The sequence below is a fragment of the Gossypium hirsutum genome, chromosome A10, assembly GCF_007990345.1.
Source record: "Gossypium hirsutum isolate 1008001.06 chromosome A10, Gossypium_hirsutum_v2.1, whole genome shotgun sequence".
In the NCBI taxonomy this organism is placed as follows: Eukaryota; Viridiplantae; Streptophyta; class Magnoliopsida; order Malvales; family Malvaceae; genus Gossypium; species Gossypium hirsutum.
In genome coordinates, this window is record NC_053433.1 from 70,892,686 (window position 1) to 70,912,278 (window position 19,593).

The 19,593-nt window shown below is 32.1% G+C and overlaps 2 protein-coding genes across 5 annotated transcripts; one reads left to right on the forward strand and one right to left on the reverse strand.

Annotated features, from left to right (window-relative positions):
- The first annotated feature begins 334 nt into the window (after window positions 1-334).
- On the forward strand, window positions 335-1,953 carry LOC107897148 (protein maph-9). The gene is made up of 2 exons (XM_016822495.2): window positions 335-913; window positions 1,616-1,953. Exons 1-2 carry the CDS (start codon window positions 530-532, stop codon window positions 1,772-1,774), a joined length of 543 nt encoding a protein of 180 aa, XP_016677984.1. The 5' UTR covers window positions 335-529; the 3' UTR covers window positions 1,775-1,953.
- Window positions 1,954-2,751: 798 nt separating this feature from the next.
- Window positions 2,752-7,912, reverse strand: LOC107897147 (alkaline ceramidase). Of its 4 annotated transcripts, XM_041079158.1 has the most exons (5): window positions 7,515-7,851; window positions 7,099-7,237; window positions 6,772-6,900; window positions 4,919-5,247; window positions 2,752-3,591 (listed from the first exon to the last, which is right to left on the reverse strand). In XM_041079158.1, the coding sequence occupies exons 4-5, from the start codon at window positions 5,167-5,169 to the stop codon at window positions 3,078-3,080; spliced, it is 765 nt and encodes a 254-aa protein (XP_040935092.1). In that variant the 5' UTR covers window positions 5,170-5,247; window positions 6,772-6,900; window positions 7,099-7,237; window positions 7,515-7,851; the 3' UTR covers window positions 2,752-3,077. The 4 variants fall into 4 exon arrangements, with proteins under 4 accessions (XP_040935092.1, XP_040935093.1, XP_016677983.1 ...); XM_041079159.1 differs by lacking the exon at window positions 7,099-7,237; XM_016822494.2 differs by having other exon boundaries at window positions 6,772-7,233.
- Between the last annotated feature and the right edge of the window lie 11,681 nt (window positions 7,913-19,593).

The window sequence follows — 19,593 nt, forward strand, 5'->3', positions numbered from 1 at the left end:
TTCATCTCTCTATGTTAAGAAAGTTGAGAAATTCATCCTTATCGTTTAATTTGTCAAAATTTAATCTGTACTTTATGAAAAATGAGAAATTAATCCAATTATTAGTTAAATACATAAATTTGAAGAGTTTATTTTTGCTATACAAATTACAAAACTATTACTAACTCTTTACATATAAAATTAATGAACGGTTAATTTTCAAGTCATCGATCTATCATGATATTATCTAATTTGATCAACTTCGTAATTTTTGTAAAAACAAATTCCGACAAATTAAAACAGCGGAATAAAAGTACGAAATTAGAATTAAACCTTAAAAAATTTAGAAAATAATAATAATGATTAATGAGTGAAAACTGGGGTGTAGTTTGGAGAAGGGAAATGAACGATGGGATTAGGCGGTTGTGTTGAGTAATTGGAACTGTTTCTTGGATTGGGCCTCCATTAATGGCAGAGTAGCCCATGCCCAACACAAACAAAACCCTCCTCTTTCTCCACCAGCAGCAGAGTAGCTTCGAAGAACACAGCAATGCCGAACTCTTTCAGGACCCTCTCCAAAACCCTCACCCGCTCATTCTCCACCAAATCATCCCACCAGAACCACCACCAGAAAACCCACAAATATTTAGATCCCAACTCCTTGTTGGGCAGCTGGAAGACCCCCAACAACCCCAAAGAGGCCGAGAAGAAACTCGCCCTGTTGCGACGAGACTACGCCAAGCAAGTAAAAAATGTACGCAAGGAGTACATCCACGAGATGGAGTTGTTGCGTCTTGAGAAGCTCAGAAAAGAAGAGGCTAGGAAAGAGGCTATACGAGTTGCTAATGAGGAGCGTAAAAGGCTTAAGGCTGAGGCTGCTAGGGTTAGAGCTCAAGAGCGTATCGTTGCTGAAGAAGAGTTTCGACAAACCCTGGTAATCTTCTACCACTCATACTTTGTTTCTTGAATTTTATGATGAATTTCAGTTATAAAATTAAAAAAATTGGAAATTGGGATTGGTAGGTTTGTTTAAGTGAAACACCAGATTCAAAACCCTAATTTCCTTTGCCTATCTTTCGATTATGTTAGTTTATATATAAAATAAAGTTAATGTTCAGTTAAGAAATTAAATTTTATTGTTACCTTTATTCGTTAGTTTAAGTTGAGTAGGAGAATCTCCCAAGCCTATCCATTTGTTCCATTGAATCGACGAACTAAATTTATACTGGCATTTACACTTTGACTGTATGGATATCCTATATCATAATAGTTGTTATCCCTTGATGCCCTGCTGGATATGGTTGATTCTCATTCTACCATGGCTAGGTGATATGGTAATTACGGTTGATCTCGGTCAACATGATGATATACTTCTGCTTACTACTAACATTATTGAGTTTGAAGTTGAGCATGGGAATTGAGCCGATCTCAAGCAGCTGGATTTTTTTTAATCTTATTGATTTTGTATCAAGCTCAAGTTTCTTTCAGGCTTGAGCTCAACTCGGCCTGGTTAAGCCCCTAGCCTTACCTTATATCTATGGCCCTATTTCTACTTCTCAATTTGAATATGAAGTTACTTGATCCTTCAAATCTTGGTCTTTATCAAATGGTCAAGGTTCTATTTCCATGAATGCAGTTGAAAGAAAGAGCAGAAAAGCTTGAAAATTGGAGAATGAAACAAACGCTACATGAGAATAAGAAGAAAGAGGCGAAAGATCTAGTGCGTAGAAGAAGTTCCATGTGGATTGAAGAACAGGAATTGGAGAGTAAGATCTTTAGTGCCATTGTTTTTTAACTGATTTTTCCTTTAAATTCGAAGAACATAAAATAAGGATTTTACGTGAATCTAGTGACTAATGGAAATGTTTGTGTACTGTTTGTTTTTCTCTGTTAAAACCCTGCATCAATGTGGTTTGTTGGTAACAGCTTCATTGAAGATTTATAGTAAGTTTTGGACTATTATTCAAGCATGCATATATATACTTTATTGGCTGAATGCTATTCAACTGTTCAAGTGAATCAGCTTGTCTCTCACTCTTGCCTTTATTGCCTTTATTGCCTTTATCCTACTCTTTTCTTCTACAAACAGACCACACTGTTGGTCTCTAAACCTTCTGAGCTAACAATGTAATCCGCTGGTTGCTTTAACCCTTTTTCAAGCTATGCTTTTGGAACTTGAGATGAGTGTTGGATACATGCTTGATACAGCTATGCTCAACTTTAAGCTTTTCTATATATGTATATACATATATTGTAACTTTATATACAATCAATCTGGGCAAGTATGTTATGGAATGTGGAAGAGACTTGAAGATTCTATACAAGGCCTGTTAAATACGAGCCTGCCTGACAGTTTGCAGAAATGATGATGCTTCCGTCGATTAACTTTTTGAGTTTTGCAAACAAAATGTTATCCAAGTTGGATCTTATAGAGCTTGAAAACCAAGTTCCCTCTGACAATGAAGAAGAAAGTCCAATTAATTCCGTTCTTTGGTCTTCTGTGTCTCCTGATTACTGAACAGTGCCTTAAAGAAAATCAGTAGCCCCCAAGGGATCTCAACAGGAGAAACTAACAAAGACCGTGGTTCTCAATCTAATTTCCCATGTACCATCAACTCATACAATAGCCCTAATAGTGTTTTTTAGTTTAAAGCCTAAAAAACATATTGATCTTAAGCTTTGAAACTGGTACAAAAGGAAAATTCCAGGGTTGAGAGTTGGAAGACAAAACAGAGCGAATCTAGCATATCAACAATTCTGGAACAAACGACATCATGGAATCTCATGGCATATGAACAATTAAAAGACCAACGGACCTTGTTCACTTTATTTTACAAAAGGGTGAGGGAATTGGAAGAACTGACAGAAGAATAAGATGTAAAATTATGGGACAGACTACTTCCCGTTCTTTTTTTCTTTTTTTTTTTTTATTTTTTTCCTGGAAAAGACTAGCATTACTCTGAAAATAAAGTCCCAACAATACTATCAACATTCAATTATCATGTACATCCTTTTCTTAAAGACACAAAAAGGGAAAAAATGAATTGTGATTCCTATGCCTGCTACCGGCCTGCCAAAATCACTAGGGAGCAAGTTTTTTACTGGCTCTTTGGTTTTTGAATCTTAACGTATGGGAAAAATCCCAAGAAGTGAACAACTTTTGGGTCCCATTCTCGCTGCTGAGCACGACAAAACATCAGAAATGTGTTGGCGAAATATGAACTGAAGCCCATCAAGACATGCCAAAGCGCATGACCCTGAGGGTTGAAGTACCAACTAGATATCTCCTTGCAGAACAACCTGTCGGCAAGCCAACAAATACTCCCCAGGAATAATGTTGCTACATATAACTTTGCTAGTCGCTTTGCAGAGGCATCTTCAGTGTAGATGTAGTATTTGTACATGCGAGGGATGCAGAGAAGGCAGAGAATGACATAATGCACCTTGAAGCCAATTCCAAAGCGTAAGAGAGCATGGACTATTGCAAATCCAACTCCATAAAGGAACAGGAAAGTAGGCATTGTGCTTCGATAGTGCCAATCTGGTGAGTAGAGGATGTAAAAGTATAGAAGCATTTCCCATACCATCGGTGTTTCATCACCTTGCTGTTGCCTGAAATAAATTAAAAGAATTTCACTTCAAAACCAACTTGGCAAATAAATAACTGCTTTAAATTTTACAAGTCTTCAAAATAGGAGAAATGAATGTTTTCTCGAGTATATTTCCCATGGGTGCCTACTTTCTAGAGTAAAAGATAAAAAGGTTTTCCATCAAAAAGAGATGATACCAGAAACAGTAATGATTTATCAAATAAACCCTCAGTTTTTATTCATTATTTCCGCGAAGCCAAAAAAAAAAAAGTGGAAATGAAAATAAGCTATTCAATTGTAGACAGAATTGCATGGGGCAGATACATTTACCAGCCTAGCTACTACAATCAAGCAGCCCCCAGTGAACTTCAAAAGACAACAATATAATTAGCATATAGGATCTGCAGATCCAATGCCCCATAAAAGGAGTCCCTCCATTCTATCTATGATTACAAGCAATGAAAAGTTTTAACATTCAGGTTATCAACAACGTCAAATGCCTTTTGCATCACATCAAACTAATAAAAGTACTGCAGCGCCTTCTCTTTATCTTAGTGTTTCATTGTTCGTATTCTGGAGGGAAACAGAGACACACACATTAACATGGAGCTAGGTGTAAGCCTTTATGGGAAAAGGATGAAAATAAAAACTATAAAATCTACTTTTCAAGTAATAGATTTAAAACAAAATGAAGGGTATGAGTTAGTACGATCTAGTAAAAAACAACCTGATGAAATAAAGGACTAAAAGCCCAAATACACTAGTGAAACTTATGAAAGGATGTAAAAGGTAGAAATATAGAAGGGATCAGATATTGAAATATTGCCTTTTGAAGCCTTTCAAATTTCCCGTCACCTTCACCAAAAAAGAAAGGAAAAGATGGAAACATAGGCATTAGTCCAATACATCTTGGAAAGATGTGCTCAAGGAACGCCAGAGCAAAGGGAGCCATTCACAGAAGTGCAGACAAGTCAAAAAAGAGCTTTAGGCATAACATCATTTTTTTTATTCGTCCAATGAAGCTTTTGAACCTAAGACATTAATCAAACATTACTTCTGCCAAAGAGTACTTTATTCAAGTTTGACAACAGGTGGATGTCCATTTCCGGTGGTAAGAATAAGAATTAAAACTTAGGCTAACTGTAGTATTTGCTACTTATGGAGTCAGACTACCACACAAGTAGGTAGCGAACTCCTGGAACCAATCAAACAAGGAGAAAAATGCTCTTCCAATCTGACATATAAAAACAATACTAACATTAGATCTTTGTTAGTAAGACATTCACCTAATACCTGAAGAATTTTGAGGGAACACAAATGCAAATGTAAGAGTTGAAAAGAATACTTACATATGTTGCAGTGTGGAATGGTATAGCATGCTTCCAATGGCAAGTATCATGTTAGATACGTGAAGGACACTAAATCTCTTCTCAAATCGTTGTCTTAACGCATTTATAAGGCCAATGAGTGCCAAAAGAATACATGGGACATTGGATATTGTGTTGAAAAACTCTGCAATGTAAGATGAGTAAACATAGTTTTTCTCACACCACTCAGCAGCTGTGACAGGACCCCAGAAGCTAGACAATCCACCTTCCATTCTAAACTGAACACGCCAAAGGTGTATAATTCTTCAACTGAGACACCTTTTGCTATAATTTCATAAATGTCATAGATGCTGCAATTTATGTCCATAAGAGTTGCGATTGTATGGTCAATAAAGCATGGTAAACAATTAAACAACACGTCAAACTAGCAAGTGTACACCAATTCAGACACATACTTGGCCAAATTAAAAAGGGCCACAGGGCATAGCATAAAGGGAATATCAGAATAGAAGAGAAACACGAATTGACATTTTAGCATTAGTTCATAAAGTTTTCTCACAGAAGTCTCAATATAAGGTAAATTCATTTTTGACATCAGACTCCGCAGAACTCCACATTAAGGAACTTAAAAACCTTTTACGCTAGCTGTATTAGGATTCCTGCATCCATCTGATGCAATTTTACATTATTTTTGCCTTTAAAACCATTTTCAACCTATTCAACGGCAATCTGTTCTGTTTTCAGAACACCAAAACAGACTAGGCATCTAAAGACAGGTATAGATCTAGAAAATAAGTCAAGAACAGAAACCCACAATTACTACCTAGAATGCATGTAACACCTGCTTGCCACATTGTGAGTTTCAGTAAGAAACTTTTTTATCTCAGTTTCTAGCTTATCCGTCCATATTTAGTTCCACTCATCTCTGTGCAGCAAACGACAACTATATACTCCAAAACAGATCTCTATACAAAAAAAGGAACTAAAAGTAACTGCTTACTTGACGCAGGAGCTTTTAATTTTTCATTTTTTTATTCCAGTAATATTTATTAATTATTAGACATTTTGTGGATGACTGGATCTAGGATTATAAGATATTTTTAGAGTTTAAATCTAGGGCTAAGATAAAAACTTCATTTGCAAGAAAGCCTAGTAAAAATAAATCGAAAGCTTTACAGCCAACATCATTAATATTGTTCTCTATATAAAATATGAACTAAAAGTAAGTGCTTATTAGACGCCAGAGCTTTAAAATTTTATTTATTTATTTCAGTAATATTTATTAATTATTAGACAATATTGCGAATCACTAGGGCTACGATTATTAGTTCTTTAGCGTTTAAATCTAGGGCTAGGATTAAAAGTTTATTTGCAAGAAAGTCTAATATTAGTATAAATAAACGTAAGCTTTACAGCAACAATATTGTTATTGTTCTTATTATTTTCATTGTATTAATAGAGAAATACTAGAGGCTCTTTTATAACCATAAGTTTTCTAGAGTTCCAACTTACTTACTCGTTTATTCAACCTAATTCTATTGATTTACTTTTGTTTTTCCCTAAACCACATCATTATTTTCATATTCCTCAACACAAACTTGAAAACCATTCTACTTCTGGTGCTTCCTGCCACTGTCATCTAAAGAAATAGTAATACCATGCTGCAGAAAGCTACATAGCACATCCCATATGATCCAAACAATTCATCCCATTATCAGACTCCTATATGCGCAGCAATCTTATCAAATTCCAGTAAAAGTTGGTAACTGCATATCACTTTGGTTCTATGTGGACCTGTTTAATAAATTTCTTTTTAACTCAAACAAGGAGTTAAACCTTCAGCCAATTAACTACCGAGATCCAATTTTGCTAACCTTAAAACTTCCGCTAAACCCATTTCGTATAATGAATCTGACAGAACCATAAATTGAAGCACTTCAAATTTCCATCCATCTTTAACCAAAGCTTTGAATCTAAGCAGGGGCAGATCCAGGGTGCGGGCCCTAAAATGGAAAACTAGCCCTTTTAGCCTTTTATAATTTATAAAATTTTACCCCAAAATATAAAAATTATAATTTTGATCTTTTAAAAATTATAAAGACAATAGATTATTAAAATGATCAAATTACATTTTTTTTCATAGGAAAAATATAACTTAATTCCGGCCCACAAAAAGTCCCTGAATCTAAGTTCCTTCCTACCTAGAAAACAGCCTTGGCAGACTGAAAGCTCCCATAAGGAAGTTCCCGGATCCCAACTTATTCTCAGGAAAGACAACCTGCAACTGTAGCACTTAAATGCCCTCTTCAAACGCCAGTTCTTTCTACTCTATTTATCTACCTTGAGAAAAACCAATAACAAAATTCAGAAATTGGAGAAGAGGAAAACTACAATTCAACCATCCATAAATCATAAAGCACTACCCTCCAAAACCCTCAACCCAAAGAAGCATTCCTTTGAAATTTGACCTAATCTGGTAATACTTCCTCAAAAAGCAAAAAAGTAAAAGGTTTAAATGTCAAAGCTTGGGCATACATTTTACCAAAAATGGAAGCCAAAAAAATAGAAAAAGGAAAAGAGAAGAGAAAATGAAAGTGAAAGTGAAATAGAAGCTAACCTTTTAAAGCAAATAAGATCTGACGTTGCATACGAAACCAATTTACAAACATCTCTTTTCGCAGTTTCTTTCTTTTTAAATATGTTGGGGCTTCTTTTTCCTTTTTTTTTTTTAATTTTTGGGTTATCGGAGGGAAAAATAATAGAAAGAAAAAAGGGTGAAACAGAAACTGGGGGTGGAAGGAAGCGAGGGCCGCGTAGAGTGGAATATTTAGGGAAAGGAGGAGGAAGGCATTTTTGTAGACGTTGGATTAAGATGTTCGACGGCTGAGATTTTCGGGACTAAAGATCGAATCTTCGCTGATTTTATTTGATTGATTGATGGTATGAATATATTTTAAGTAATAAAAGGAACATAAAGGAACATATTTAAACAGTCCGCTCTACAACACCAAGTACAGATATAGTAAGTGAAACAATTGCATTACATAGCCATTAATAAAGCCGTCAACTGAAGGACCAGAGGCACAAAATCACTTTTCAAGACACCAGCATTCCGGTTTCCTTTCTGAAAATATATCTAATTAATCAACCAACCCTGCAATCAATTAGGATTTTTCTACCCAACTATCAAAAAATAATATTTACAAGAATAGCCTATCTTAAAAAATAATAATGGGATGATATGAAATGTAAAGTATCTGGCAACGTCGACCGCAACTAATCAATCATCTTCTAATCATTAGCTATTGAGTGTATGGGGTTTAAAAAAAAAATTTAGTGCTGGCGCTACAATGACCAACACTCGTCTGTATTATTTCATGTATATTTTAAAAAATATGAGTATGTTGAAAAAATATGCAAATCACATATTGAATAAGAATAATTACATATTATATTATTTAGTATCATAAAATATTAGTCTAAATTAAAAATGATTTAAGTTGGTTAAGGCTTATTAGGCTTTAGTTATTAAAAAAAGAATGAGTCAAATATGTGTAGATATTCTAGTAATTAATTTATAATTGATGATGTGCTAATTAGAAATTAGAATTAATGTACAAAAGTTATATATTAAGGTTATAGTCCCCAAATTACACATAATGTAGCTTTTTTGATATCCCATTTTTTAGAAAAGAGAGAGTCACATTCCCTATGTGTGCTAATTTGGAATTTCAAAACCATAAGATTCTAAGATTTCAAGAAATTGATGAATTCATGCACACTTCTACATCTAGTTTTTATTTATTTATTCTTAATTATTTAACGTGACAGATCTTGATTTACAGTTTTAAGTTTATATCAGATCTTGTTTTTACGGTTCTAACAAGTAGTATCAGAGCCTCGTCATGTCGGATCATTGAGGAAAAAATAATTTTTTTGTTTTTTTTGGATCAATTTGTTCTTAAGATTTTATGAGATTTGGTATCTCAATCATACATATGTTAAATATTTGATATTCATAATAAAAGTTTTAAGATTTTTTATTCTTAGAATTTCACTTTTAGGGTTTCAATACAATTTGAACCCTTAAAAAGAAAATAATATTGTACAATTAAATTTAATATATGTTATAATTCACATTTGACCATTGAGATTGAATTTCATGTACAATTGATGCCACCGTTTTTGTTCTCTTTCGCATTATGTGCGATTTTGTTCTTTTCTTTTCACACAATTGCTTTATTTCATCATAATTGCTTTGTTTCAATTCATGCTTTGATTATTAAGTTCAATATCTACTTGGATGTTTGGGGCTTTAAAGGGAGCCAAAGTTTTTTAATTAAAATAGATCAGGCTTTCGAATGCAATGGCGCTGGGTAAAGCCATTACTTTTTTTTTATTTTCATTTTTTATACATATTAATAGTGAAATTGGGTTTAATTACATGTTATTCTTCAAAATTATTGATAAATTTTTATGGATTCAATTATGGTTTTCTGTTAAATTGGTAGATGGATATTCATTGAAGTTAATTTTTTTATAAAAAATATATATTTAATTTTATGGGAGTTTTGATGTAAATTCATGCTAAACTTATGCTTGTTTAAAGAATTTAATTTTAAGTTTAGTTCTATAATATTAGGTTTTGACATCTTATTGTTTTAAATATTTGGTTAAATTATGATGATGTGGTTTATTATATGAATTGTGGAATATATAAACTATTATGATATTTTTTTTGAGATTTATTAGCTTGAAAATATTTTTCAATTATTCATGCGAATCTCTGTTTAATCATAAATATAATTGAGGATTTACATAGAATGTGCAGGGTGCATGAGTTTTTCTATTTGATTATGAATACATGTATAAGCATAAATTGCTTTGGTGTTTTGTCTATACTGAAATTATAAATACATGTGCTTGTTAATTATTTGGTATTATACCACTACATTATTTATGTTTAGTTTTGACATATATGGTTTTAAAAAATAGGTTAAAGATTAAGGTTTTCGATTTTTTATTACTTTATTTAGACAACATTATTTTAAGTTATTTTGGAAATATAAAATAATAAAAATTTTTAGTTTTGACCATTAACTGTTATGAAAATTTTAAATTTGAATATTGATATATATATTTTAAAATAACTTAATTGAAATAATAAGTTGCCAAAGTGACCTTTGTTATTGAAATTATTTTGTTTTAAAATATAAAAGGTTGCGTGCATGTAACTTAAGCTACGTTAATATTGATCGGCTCAAAGTAAGACTAATATTGAACAAAATTATATGTGCAACTGTGGTAATAAATAAGTGATGATTATTTAGTTTTACATGTGAGTAATAAATTGGCCCAAAGGAAGATTTATTATTTGATATATTTTTATTGTCAATGTTTGATTACTACAATAAGATATCACTTATAAGTTAATATTTTTGTCCAAAGATGAAATATTAATGGAGTGTTAAATATCTTGAGATGAGATTTACCTTTATTCGAATTATTTTGGTTTAAATTTGAAATATTTTAAAACAAAAAAATTCAAATTTTGGCTTTATGGTTTAATTAAGGATGTTTAATATTTTAAATAGATTAATTAAAACAAAATATCACCAAAGTGACCCCTTTTGTGTAGATTAGTTTAATTAAAATATCAAGATTATTATATGTTTTTGTGATTCATGCATTTATTAATGAACCCAAAGGTAAGTTAATATTTGGCAGAATTTCAACGATATCTGTGGTGGTAAATGTGTAACAATTATAAAGTACTTTATGTGAGCAATAAGTTAGTCCAAAGATTGATTTGTTGTTTGACATAATTTATTATTGATGTTTGATTGCTATAACAAGAGTATTGCTTACAATTAATATTACTGTTCAAAAACTTGATATTAATGGTGTATTTGGCATCTTGAGATGGGATTAGCCACTATTTTAAATTTATTGTTTACTTATGAATATTGATGTAAACTTGTTTTTATCTATTTTGTTCTATATTCAGCTACTTCATCTTCTGCTGCCACAATATCTGCCACTATAAATTCTATACTCATGCTTATTGAGGCTAACTTCATGGAATGGAAAAGACATTTACTTATAATGCTTAGCTTTATGGACATAGACCTTTCACTAAGCGAAAAATAACTTACACCTCTCATTACGAAAAGCCACCCTGAAGCTAAAAGAGATTTTGAAAGGTGGGATCATTCAAATTGCATGAGTATAATGATAATTAAGCACAAACATTCCAGAAGCCTTTAGAGGCATAGAATCTGAAGAGATTATTCAGGCTAAGGGTTTCCTTGATGAAATTGAGAAACTTTTTGCTAAAAACGATAAGGTTGAGATGTCATCATTTCTGAAATCTTTGATGTCTATGAAGTATAAGGGTCAAAGAAACGTGAGGGAGTACATTATGGAGATGTTTCATATTTGATGTGTGTTTTCCGTACTAACTAAAATTTATGACAAAGGCAAGCGCACTTATTGAATAATAATATAGCTACTGTGAGTAGAGATATCGTATCCACGAGGACTAAAAATATTAGTAATTACCATTTTCTTAATATTTAGCTGACAATTTGGAGTGATGAGTTTTAATCTAAAATTACTAAACTAATTTAACTAAGAACACAATAGAGAATGAATCAGGAAAATAATCGAAAGATAACCAATGAGAGAAATAATAACCAGGAAAGAATCCGCCTAGACTCCTTCTATTATTATTAATATGATTTAAATGATTTATTCACTATGTGCCTTGATCCGTAAAAATCCCTAAATTATGCTAATATCTCTTTCGAGAGTAGAAGCAATTGACTTTAGGTTGATTAATTGAAATCTCTTTCTAATTAAAACCCCTACTATTGCATTAACTTGATCTATGGATTCCGCTATTAGATTTGACTCTAATCCGGTAGATTTATGTCGTCCTATTTCTAGAATTGCATGCAACTCCACTCAATTATACTAGATCTACTTTTAAACATGGACTTTTGCTCCACTGAATTAAGCACAGTAAACATGAATTAATATCCCAAAAATATTAAAAGAAGAAATAAGCACACATAATTGAGAACAAGAATCAAGTATTTATCATGTAAAACAGAAATTAAATAATAGAATTCGTCATAGGTTTTATCCTCCCTAGGTATCTAGGGAATTAGTTCATAATTCTGAAATAAAATATCTCAAAGTCAGAATAACCACAAGACATGAAGAAACTCATAAAAAATTCAAAAGAAATTAAAAGGAGGTATTCGATCTTGATGGAAATCTGCTTTAGAGTTGGCTCCAATGGTGTTCTTCGATGTTTTCTTCGATCTTCTCTGATGGCCCCATATCTCTTCTTCTATTTGATGCTTATAGACTTTAGAATGCTCAAAAAGCCTAAAAATTGTGTTTTTTCGCGTGTTTGGGAAGCAGGTTACGAAATCGACATGGACTGGCACTTGGGCGTGTGCCCAACCCATGTGGCTCCTAAAATCTACTTTTTTCTCCAATTTTTGTTCCTTTTGCTCCCAAATGCTCGCTTAAGTATAAGAACATGAATTAAAGGGATTAGGAGCATCAAATTCACCAATTTACATAAATAATCGTCCAAAAATGTATTAAGAATGGGATTAAAATATGTTAGTTTTATCATTTATCAATGTTGCTTCAAGACTTAAGGCACTTAAAGATAAAACTTTCAAAGAATTGCTTGTTCTTATGCTTTTGGTATCACTTCCTGCACAATTTAACCAATTTAAAATTAGTTACAACTATCAAAAGGAGAAATGGACTCTAAATGAGCTCATTTCTCATTGTGTGCAAAAGGAAGAAAGATTGAAACATGATAAGTCTAAAAGAGCTCATTTGGTCGGTGCCTCTAAAGACAGTAACTTACATTATGAATAGAGTACCCATTAAAGTAGTAGCAAAAATACCTTATGAGTTTTGGACAGGTCGAAACCCTAGTGTAAAACACTTTCACATTTAGGGAATTTTAACTAAGGCAAGGCCTTATAAGCCACATGAAAAGAAATTGGACTCTAAAATTGTGAGCAGCTACTTTATTGGTTATTTTGAGCGATTTAGTGGTTATAAGTTTTATTATCCCACAATTAAGAATATTTTTGTGGAAACTACAATATTTTTAAAAATGTTGAGTTTAGAAGGAGAAATAAGGTTAGAGACGTTTCTTTTGAGGAGGAGTTGGATTCTAACTTAGTTCCTACTATCACTTTTGACGATGATTTAGGTTTTCATACCTATCACTGATCAAGAAGTGAATCTAGAACCTGATCAAGACAATGTTGAACAACTTCTTATTTAAGATTAGGTAATTATTCCAAAAGAACAAATTCAACAACCTCAAAAACTAATGTCATTAAGAAGGTCCATTGTAAAAGGAGTTATAATTTCTTTAGTGGCATATGTTGACGTTAAGCTAAATTAGATGGATGCTAAGACTAAGTTTCTCAATGGTAACATTTATGAGACGATTTATATAGTGCAACCTGAAAACTTTGTGTTTGGTAATCCAGAGTCAATAGTTTGCAAATTAAAAAAATTTTATTTATAGGCTTAAGCTAGCCTTTGGTTAGTGGTGTTACAATATTTACCAAATGATTATCTTATTCGGTTTTAAAGTTGAATTTGGTCGATAATTGCATATACCACAAGTTTAATGAGAGTGAAGTTCTATCTTTGGTTTTATATGTTAATGACATACTGCTTGCCAATAATAAGTATACTCTCAATCAATGCCCTAAGAATGATTTCGAGATTAAGAAAATGCTTAAGATTCCCTACGTCTCAAGAGTGAAAAGTCTAATGTATGCTCAAGTATGTACGTGTCTGGACATTGTGTACACTGTTGGGATGTTAGATAGATATTTAAGCAACCCTGGTATGGAACATTTGATAGCAACCAAGAAGGTTATGAGGTATCTTCAGAGAACAAAAGATTACATACTCACATATCGGAGGTCTGAGAAGTTAGAGATCATCAGGTTTATAAACTCCAATTTTGATGGAATATTGATGCAAAATTTTGTCACTAGGGTGCAAATTGTGACAATAATTGGTAGTCCTTTATTCTAATAACAACAGGAGAACAACAAAGTCAAAACACATAGACTTTAAGTTCCTGGCTATTAAAGTAAAACTTTAGAGTGGTTATGTAATGCCCCCACGCCCGAGACCGTCGCCGAAGTCGAGTATGAGGTGTTACTAAGCTTAATTTAACATTTTTAGAACTTTGGATTATTTGTTTCTACATTCACAGCTTTTAAGCTACTTGCGTCACAGTCACAAGAAAAATCATATCTCGAGTTACGAAACTCGAAATCAATATCCATAAATTTTCCCTAAATCTAGACTCATATACCTATCTACTAATTTTTTTATAAAATTTTTTGTGGGGCCAATTAGTACAGTTTATTAGTTAAAGTTACCCCTGTTTCAGGACTTGACTGGTCTGACCTCTGTTTACTACGAACCACATTTCTCTCTGTAAAAAATTCATATGACTATGAGGTTTGTTTCTCCTAAAACTAGACTCAATAAGGATTCTGAGGATATAAAATACACCACCTAATTATATCTTTTTTACAATTTATGGTGAATTTCTAAAGTAGGAACAGGGGATTCAGAAACTGCTATGACCCTGTTTCACTAAAATTCAAATATCTTCTAACATATAATTCCTTTACCTGTTTCATTTGTTTCATGTGAAATTAGACATAATAAGCTTCAATTTTATATGTAGTCCATCACCAAATTCAATTGCTATGATTTTTAGTAAATTTTCAAACTCACATCAGTGTTGCTGCAGTATTCTGTTTATGGCAAATTTCATCCCTCTTATGAGTTTTTATGCACTAAGTATCTTAATAATTTTCCTTATCATCAAACATAATCTAAACTTACCATTTTCATAATTTATCATTATCAAATATTTTCTCAACCATTCTGTCACCATATCATAAAATCATTTACACAAAATAAGTATATTGCTATATATGCCATACTTAAATTTACAAGCCATTTACCAAAATCTTCCTGATAGTGTGACTGAGCCTTCGACCTATCCCGACTCCTGAACTGGCTTGTCCAAAACTACAATGAGTAAGAAGGAGGGAGTAAGCATAAATGCGTAGTAAGTTCATATGTAAATAATAAATATCATAACAAACAATCAAACTAATCAACATAAGCATATATCATCAACACACTTATCACATTTTTTAATCATTTTTCATCATCTTATTACCTTATCGTGGTTGTAATCAACACTCAACCCGAGGGTTAAATACATACCTGTCCAAAATATCCATTTCTCATCACTTACCAATACGTCTCTTTTCATCTCGAGTATTCCTCCATTTGAGTAAAACTTTACCCGTTGAACACATCGGAATATAATTCGGATACATGGATAATTTGCATATAAGTGCCACATATTCAATCAAGCAATCATGTAACCCGCCCATAAGCGAACTCGGACTCAACTCAACGAGCTCGGGCATTCGCATCCATAAGTGAACTCGGACTCAACTCAACGAGTTCGGACATTCGCATCCATAAGTGAACTCGGACTCAACTCAACGAGTTCGGATGCTCAACCATCCTAGTGACATGTCACTTGTATCCTAATCTATTCCTAAGGTTCAAACGGGCTTTTTCCTCGAACACTTATCCTTGCCGTCTTCCGTAGAATGCCGAAATCAATACTCAGTAACAATTATATTTAACAAGTAGCTCACATAATTTACATATTATTTGAAATTAACCACAAAGCATACATTTCATAATAAAATTCAGCATAACATAAAATTAACATCAATAACTTAAAAATAACCATTATGCTACATTATTTACACATGAACTTACCTTGGTACCAAAATACAAGGATTTTGCAATCTAGTCCACGATTTTTTCTTTTCCTCGATTGAGGTCGATTCCATGTCTTTCTTGATCTAAAATAACACATTTAGCTTATTTAATACTCACATTATCAAATTAATCCTTACCTCAAATTTTGGCAAAATTACAATTTTACCCCTAAACTTTTGCATATTTACATTTTTGCCCCTAGACTCGGGATTAAACTTTATTCCTTATTCTTATGTTTTACAACATGCTGATCACTTTTCTCTTCTATGGCAACATCAAATTCTCACCCTAACATGTACTTGTGGCTATTAGGTATTTTTACCGATTAAGCCCTTTTACTCGTTTTTGCTTAAAATCGAGTAGTACAAGTTGTCTAACATAATTTAAAACTTCATATTCTATCATAAAACATCAAAATACACAAATTTCACCTATGAGTATTTTTCCAAATATAAACCCTAGGTTAAATTATTGCTAACATAAGCTTTATCGAGTTACCGGGATCTCAAAAACGTAAAAATCATTAAAAACGGGGCTTAGAATCACTTACTATGGAGCTTGGAAGCTTGAAACAAACCCTAGCTATGGAGAACCCTTGAAATTTCGGCCTAATGAAGAAGATGGACAAAAATTGGCTTTTAATTTTGTTTTTAATTCATTTTAATAACTAAATGACCAAAATACCCTTACTACTAAACTTTCCAAAATTTCCTTCCATGTCCTAAATTTGTCCATGAATTTAAAATTGGTCAAATTGCTATTGAAGACCTCCTCATTAATATTCCAAAACAATTTCATACTAAAAACTTCTAGAATGCAAGTTTTGCAACTTATTCGATTTAGTCTCTACTTTCAATTTAAGCACTTTAGGCATAGAATTTCATCACTAAAATTTCACACAATCATGCAATCATATCATAATCATCAAAATAATTATAAAATAATTATTTCTATCTCGGATTTGTGGTCATGAAACCACTATTCCGATTAGGCCCTAACTCGGGATATTACAGGTTAGGTGTCTATAAAGCATATTGGGGCAAACTTCATGATTGTGGACCCATTTACTAAGGGACTACACCCAAGTTTTTATAAGAGCACACTGTTCATATGAGTGTAATGACATTCCACGATATTCAGTTTTAGTGGGAGTTTGTAATTCTAAATGCTTTTATGTTATAGACACATTTTCAGTTATTTCAGTTTACGAATATTAAGTTTATTTTCTGTAGAAATAAAGTTTTTTTGGTTTATTCACACTCTGATTTTGGAAAAGTTTGATCTCACTAGGGTTAAGGAGGACCAATTGGAAATAGGCATGCTTGGATTATATTGCATGTAATTTTCATACTACACATCCATACTTGATCTATGTCATTTGGTTGTGTTAATATACGTGATTTGGGATGGATTTGGTTACAATACATGGAACGAAAGTTGTCTTGGTTCTATGTTAACATAATTAATGGACGAGATTGTTCGAAATACCTTTTGGATATGATAATAAGGTTTTGAGCTCATAAGGTTATATAATGATGTGTAATTATAAGGTAATTGGTATATATATGTGGACCAAGTGGGAGATTGTTGGAAAAATATGGACATCACACATATAATAAGAGTAATTATATGATATTATTTACTATAATCAAATGTTATCCCAAATTAAAAGTAATCTAATTTTGTTAAGGTATATTGGGCTTTAGTTTTTCAATAAAGTATGGGTCAAATATGTGTAGATACTCTAGTAACTAATTTCTAATTGATAATGGGCTAATTACGAAATAAGGTTAATGTGTAAAAGTTATATATTAGGGTTATGGTCCCCAAATTACACATAACGTAACTTTTCTAATATCCCATCTTTAGAAAAGAGAGAGTCACCTTCTCTACATCACATATGTGCTAATTTGGAATATAAAAGCCATAAGATTCAAAGATTTCAAGAAATCAATGAATTCAGGCATGCTTCCGCCTCTAGTTTTTGTTTTTGATTTATTCTTAATGATTTAACATGGCAGATCCTAGTTTATAGTTTTAAGTTTATATCAGATCTTGTTTTTACGGTTCTAACAGGGTATTCTTTGGTTCAAAAATGATAATTTTTATTAGGTGTCGGCGCCCATGTGGTAGGCATTGCCAAAAATAAATTTAATTTTTTTGGTATTTTTTATGCCGACATTGTGGTGGCCGACACCCATGTTAGGTAAATTTTTTTTTGGTATCGACCTTCCCCATGTCAACACTTGAGGATTTGTCAGAATTTTTTTTGGTGTCAACATTTCTATGCTGGTACTAGTGTTCAAAAAAAAAATTTTGGTCTTGGTTTTTTTTTTCGACACCAATAGAATTATATATACCAACCATGGATGCAAACTGGTTCTAATAAAACGAGGAGTGGGAAAAAATTATTGAGATGGTCCCGCTGAAAAGAAAAAATGAAGAGGAAAAATGGGGAGAGAGGTTGCAAAAATGTTCTATTTGTTTGGGGAGTGTACTATCAACTAGAGATTTCTTTTATGTATTGGTAGTTATGCATTAACGGGCTTGAATTATATATTGTCACGAGAACTGCAAATGTTATGTTGTTAAGCGGTGGAGGTGCCGGTTACGATTTACACGAGTAGATGGTAGTCTTTGCAGATCGAAACTTGTATCATGAGAACCCTATACTTGGGGCATGGGATTCCCGATAGAGCTATTTGAAGCTCAGGTTAGCGTTTTTGGTCGAAAGCTCGGATAAGAGAAGTCATTGCGATTTGTGCGCTATAGATAATAAAATTAAGCAACACTGGTGTATTTGATTGAGGGCGGCCAAACCTAATTTTACTAAATGCATCGATAGAACTGATTCAAGTAGAAGATGAATTAGCTGAAGAAAATACTTTGCAAAATACATTAGCAACTGTGTAGTTTGATTGATCCAAATTTAGTTAGTATTATTGCACCTGTAGAATTTTTATAAATTATGAAATTAGTTAGGTAAATTTAGTAAAAAAAACCAACAATATTAGAGGTAAATATTTTTTGATTAATTTTTAATGTAAATATTAGTATGATAAAAAAGAAAGGAAACTTTTTTAAATTATAAAAAAAATATTATTGTTCCTGAGTTCGTAAATTTTTTCCGCAACCGAACCGGTATAAAATTGAGAATAATAAAAGAAACCGTGATGCAATATTTTATAAACTAAAAAAAAGGGTAAAAAAATTAATGATCCCCCCAATTTTTTTTATTCTTTATAAGTATGAACTATAATAATAAATACTGTTGAAAAATATGCATATCACATATATAATAAGGGTAATTACATGTTATTATTTACTATTATGATAGGTTAGTCCAAATTAAAAGTGATCTAATTTGGTTAAAGTTTGATTGGACTTTAATTATTAAATAAAGTATGGGTTAAATATGTGTAGATACTCTAATAATTGAGTTCTAATCGAGTTCTAATCAAATTCTAATTAATGATGGGCTAATTAGGAATTAGAACTAATATGCCAATGTTATAAATATTTGGGTTATGGTCCACAAATTATATACAAGATATCTTTTCTAATATCTCATCATTAGGAAAGAGAGAGTAGATATTCTTTGAATTTCTTATGTGCTAATTTAGAAGATCAAATCCCCAAGATCCGGTAAAACTTTAAGGAATTCATGGATTCAGGTACGCTTCCGCATCTAGTTTTGTTCTTGATTTATTCTTAATGATTTGACATGATAGATCCTAGTTTATTAAGTTTTATTTCAGATTTATTTTATAAATCTAACAAGTGGTATCAGAGCTTTATTATGTTGAATC

Excerpts from the sequence above, each read along its gene's own strand:
- LOC107897148 (XM_016822495.2), top strand. The coding sequence starts at position 530 with ATGCCGAACTCTTTCAGGACCCTCTCCAAAACCCTCACCCGCTCATTC. Across the intron at positions 914-1,615 it reads AAGAGTTTCGACAAACCCTG|TTGAAAGAAAGAGCAGAAAA; the intron begins GTAATCTTCTAC and ends CCATGAATGCAG.
- LOC107897147 (XM_016822493.2), bottom strand. The coding sequence starts at position 5,169 with ATGGAAGGTGGATTGTCTAGCTTCTGGGGTCCTGTCACAGCTGCTGAG. Across the intron at positions 3,592-4,918 it reads CATTCCACACTGCAACATAT|GCAACAGCAAGGTGATGAAA; the intron begins GTAAGTATTCTT and ends AATTTATTTCAG.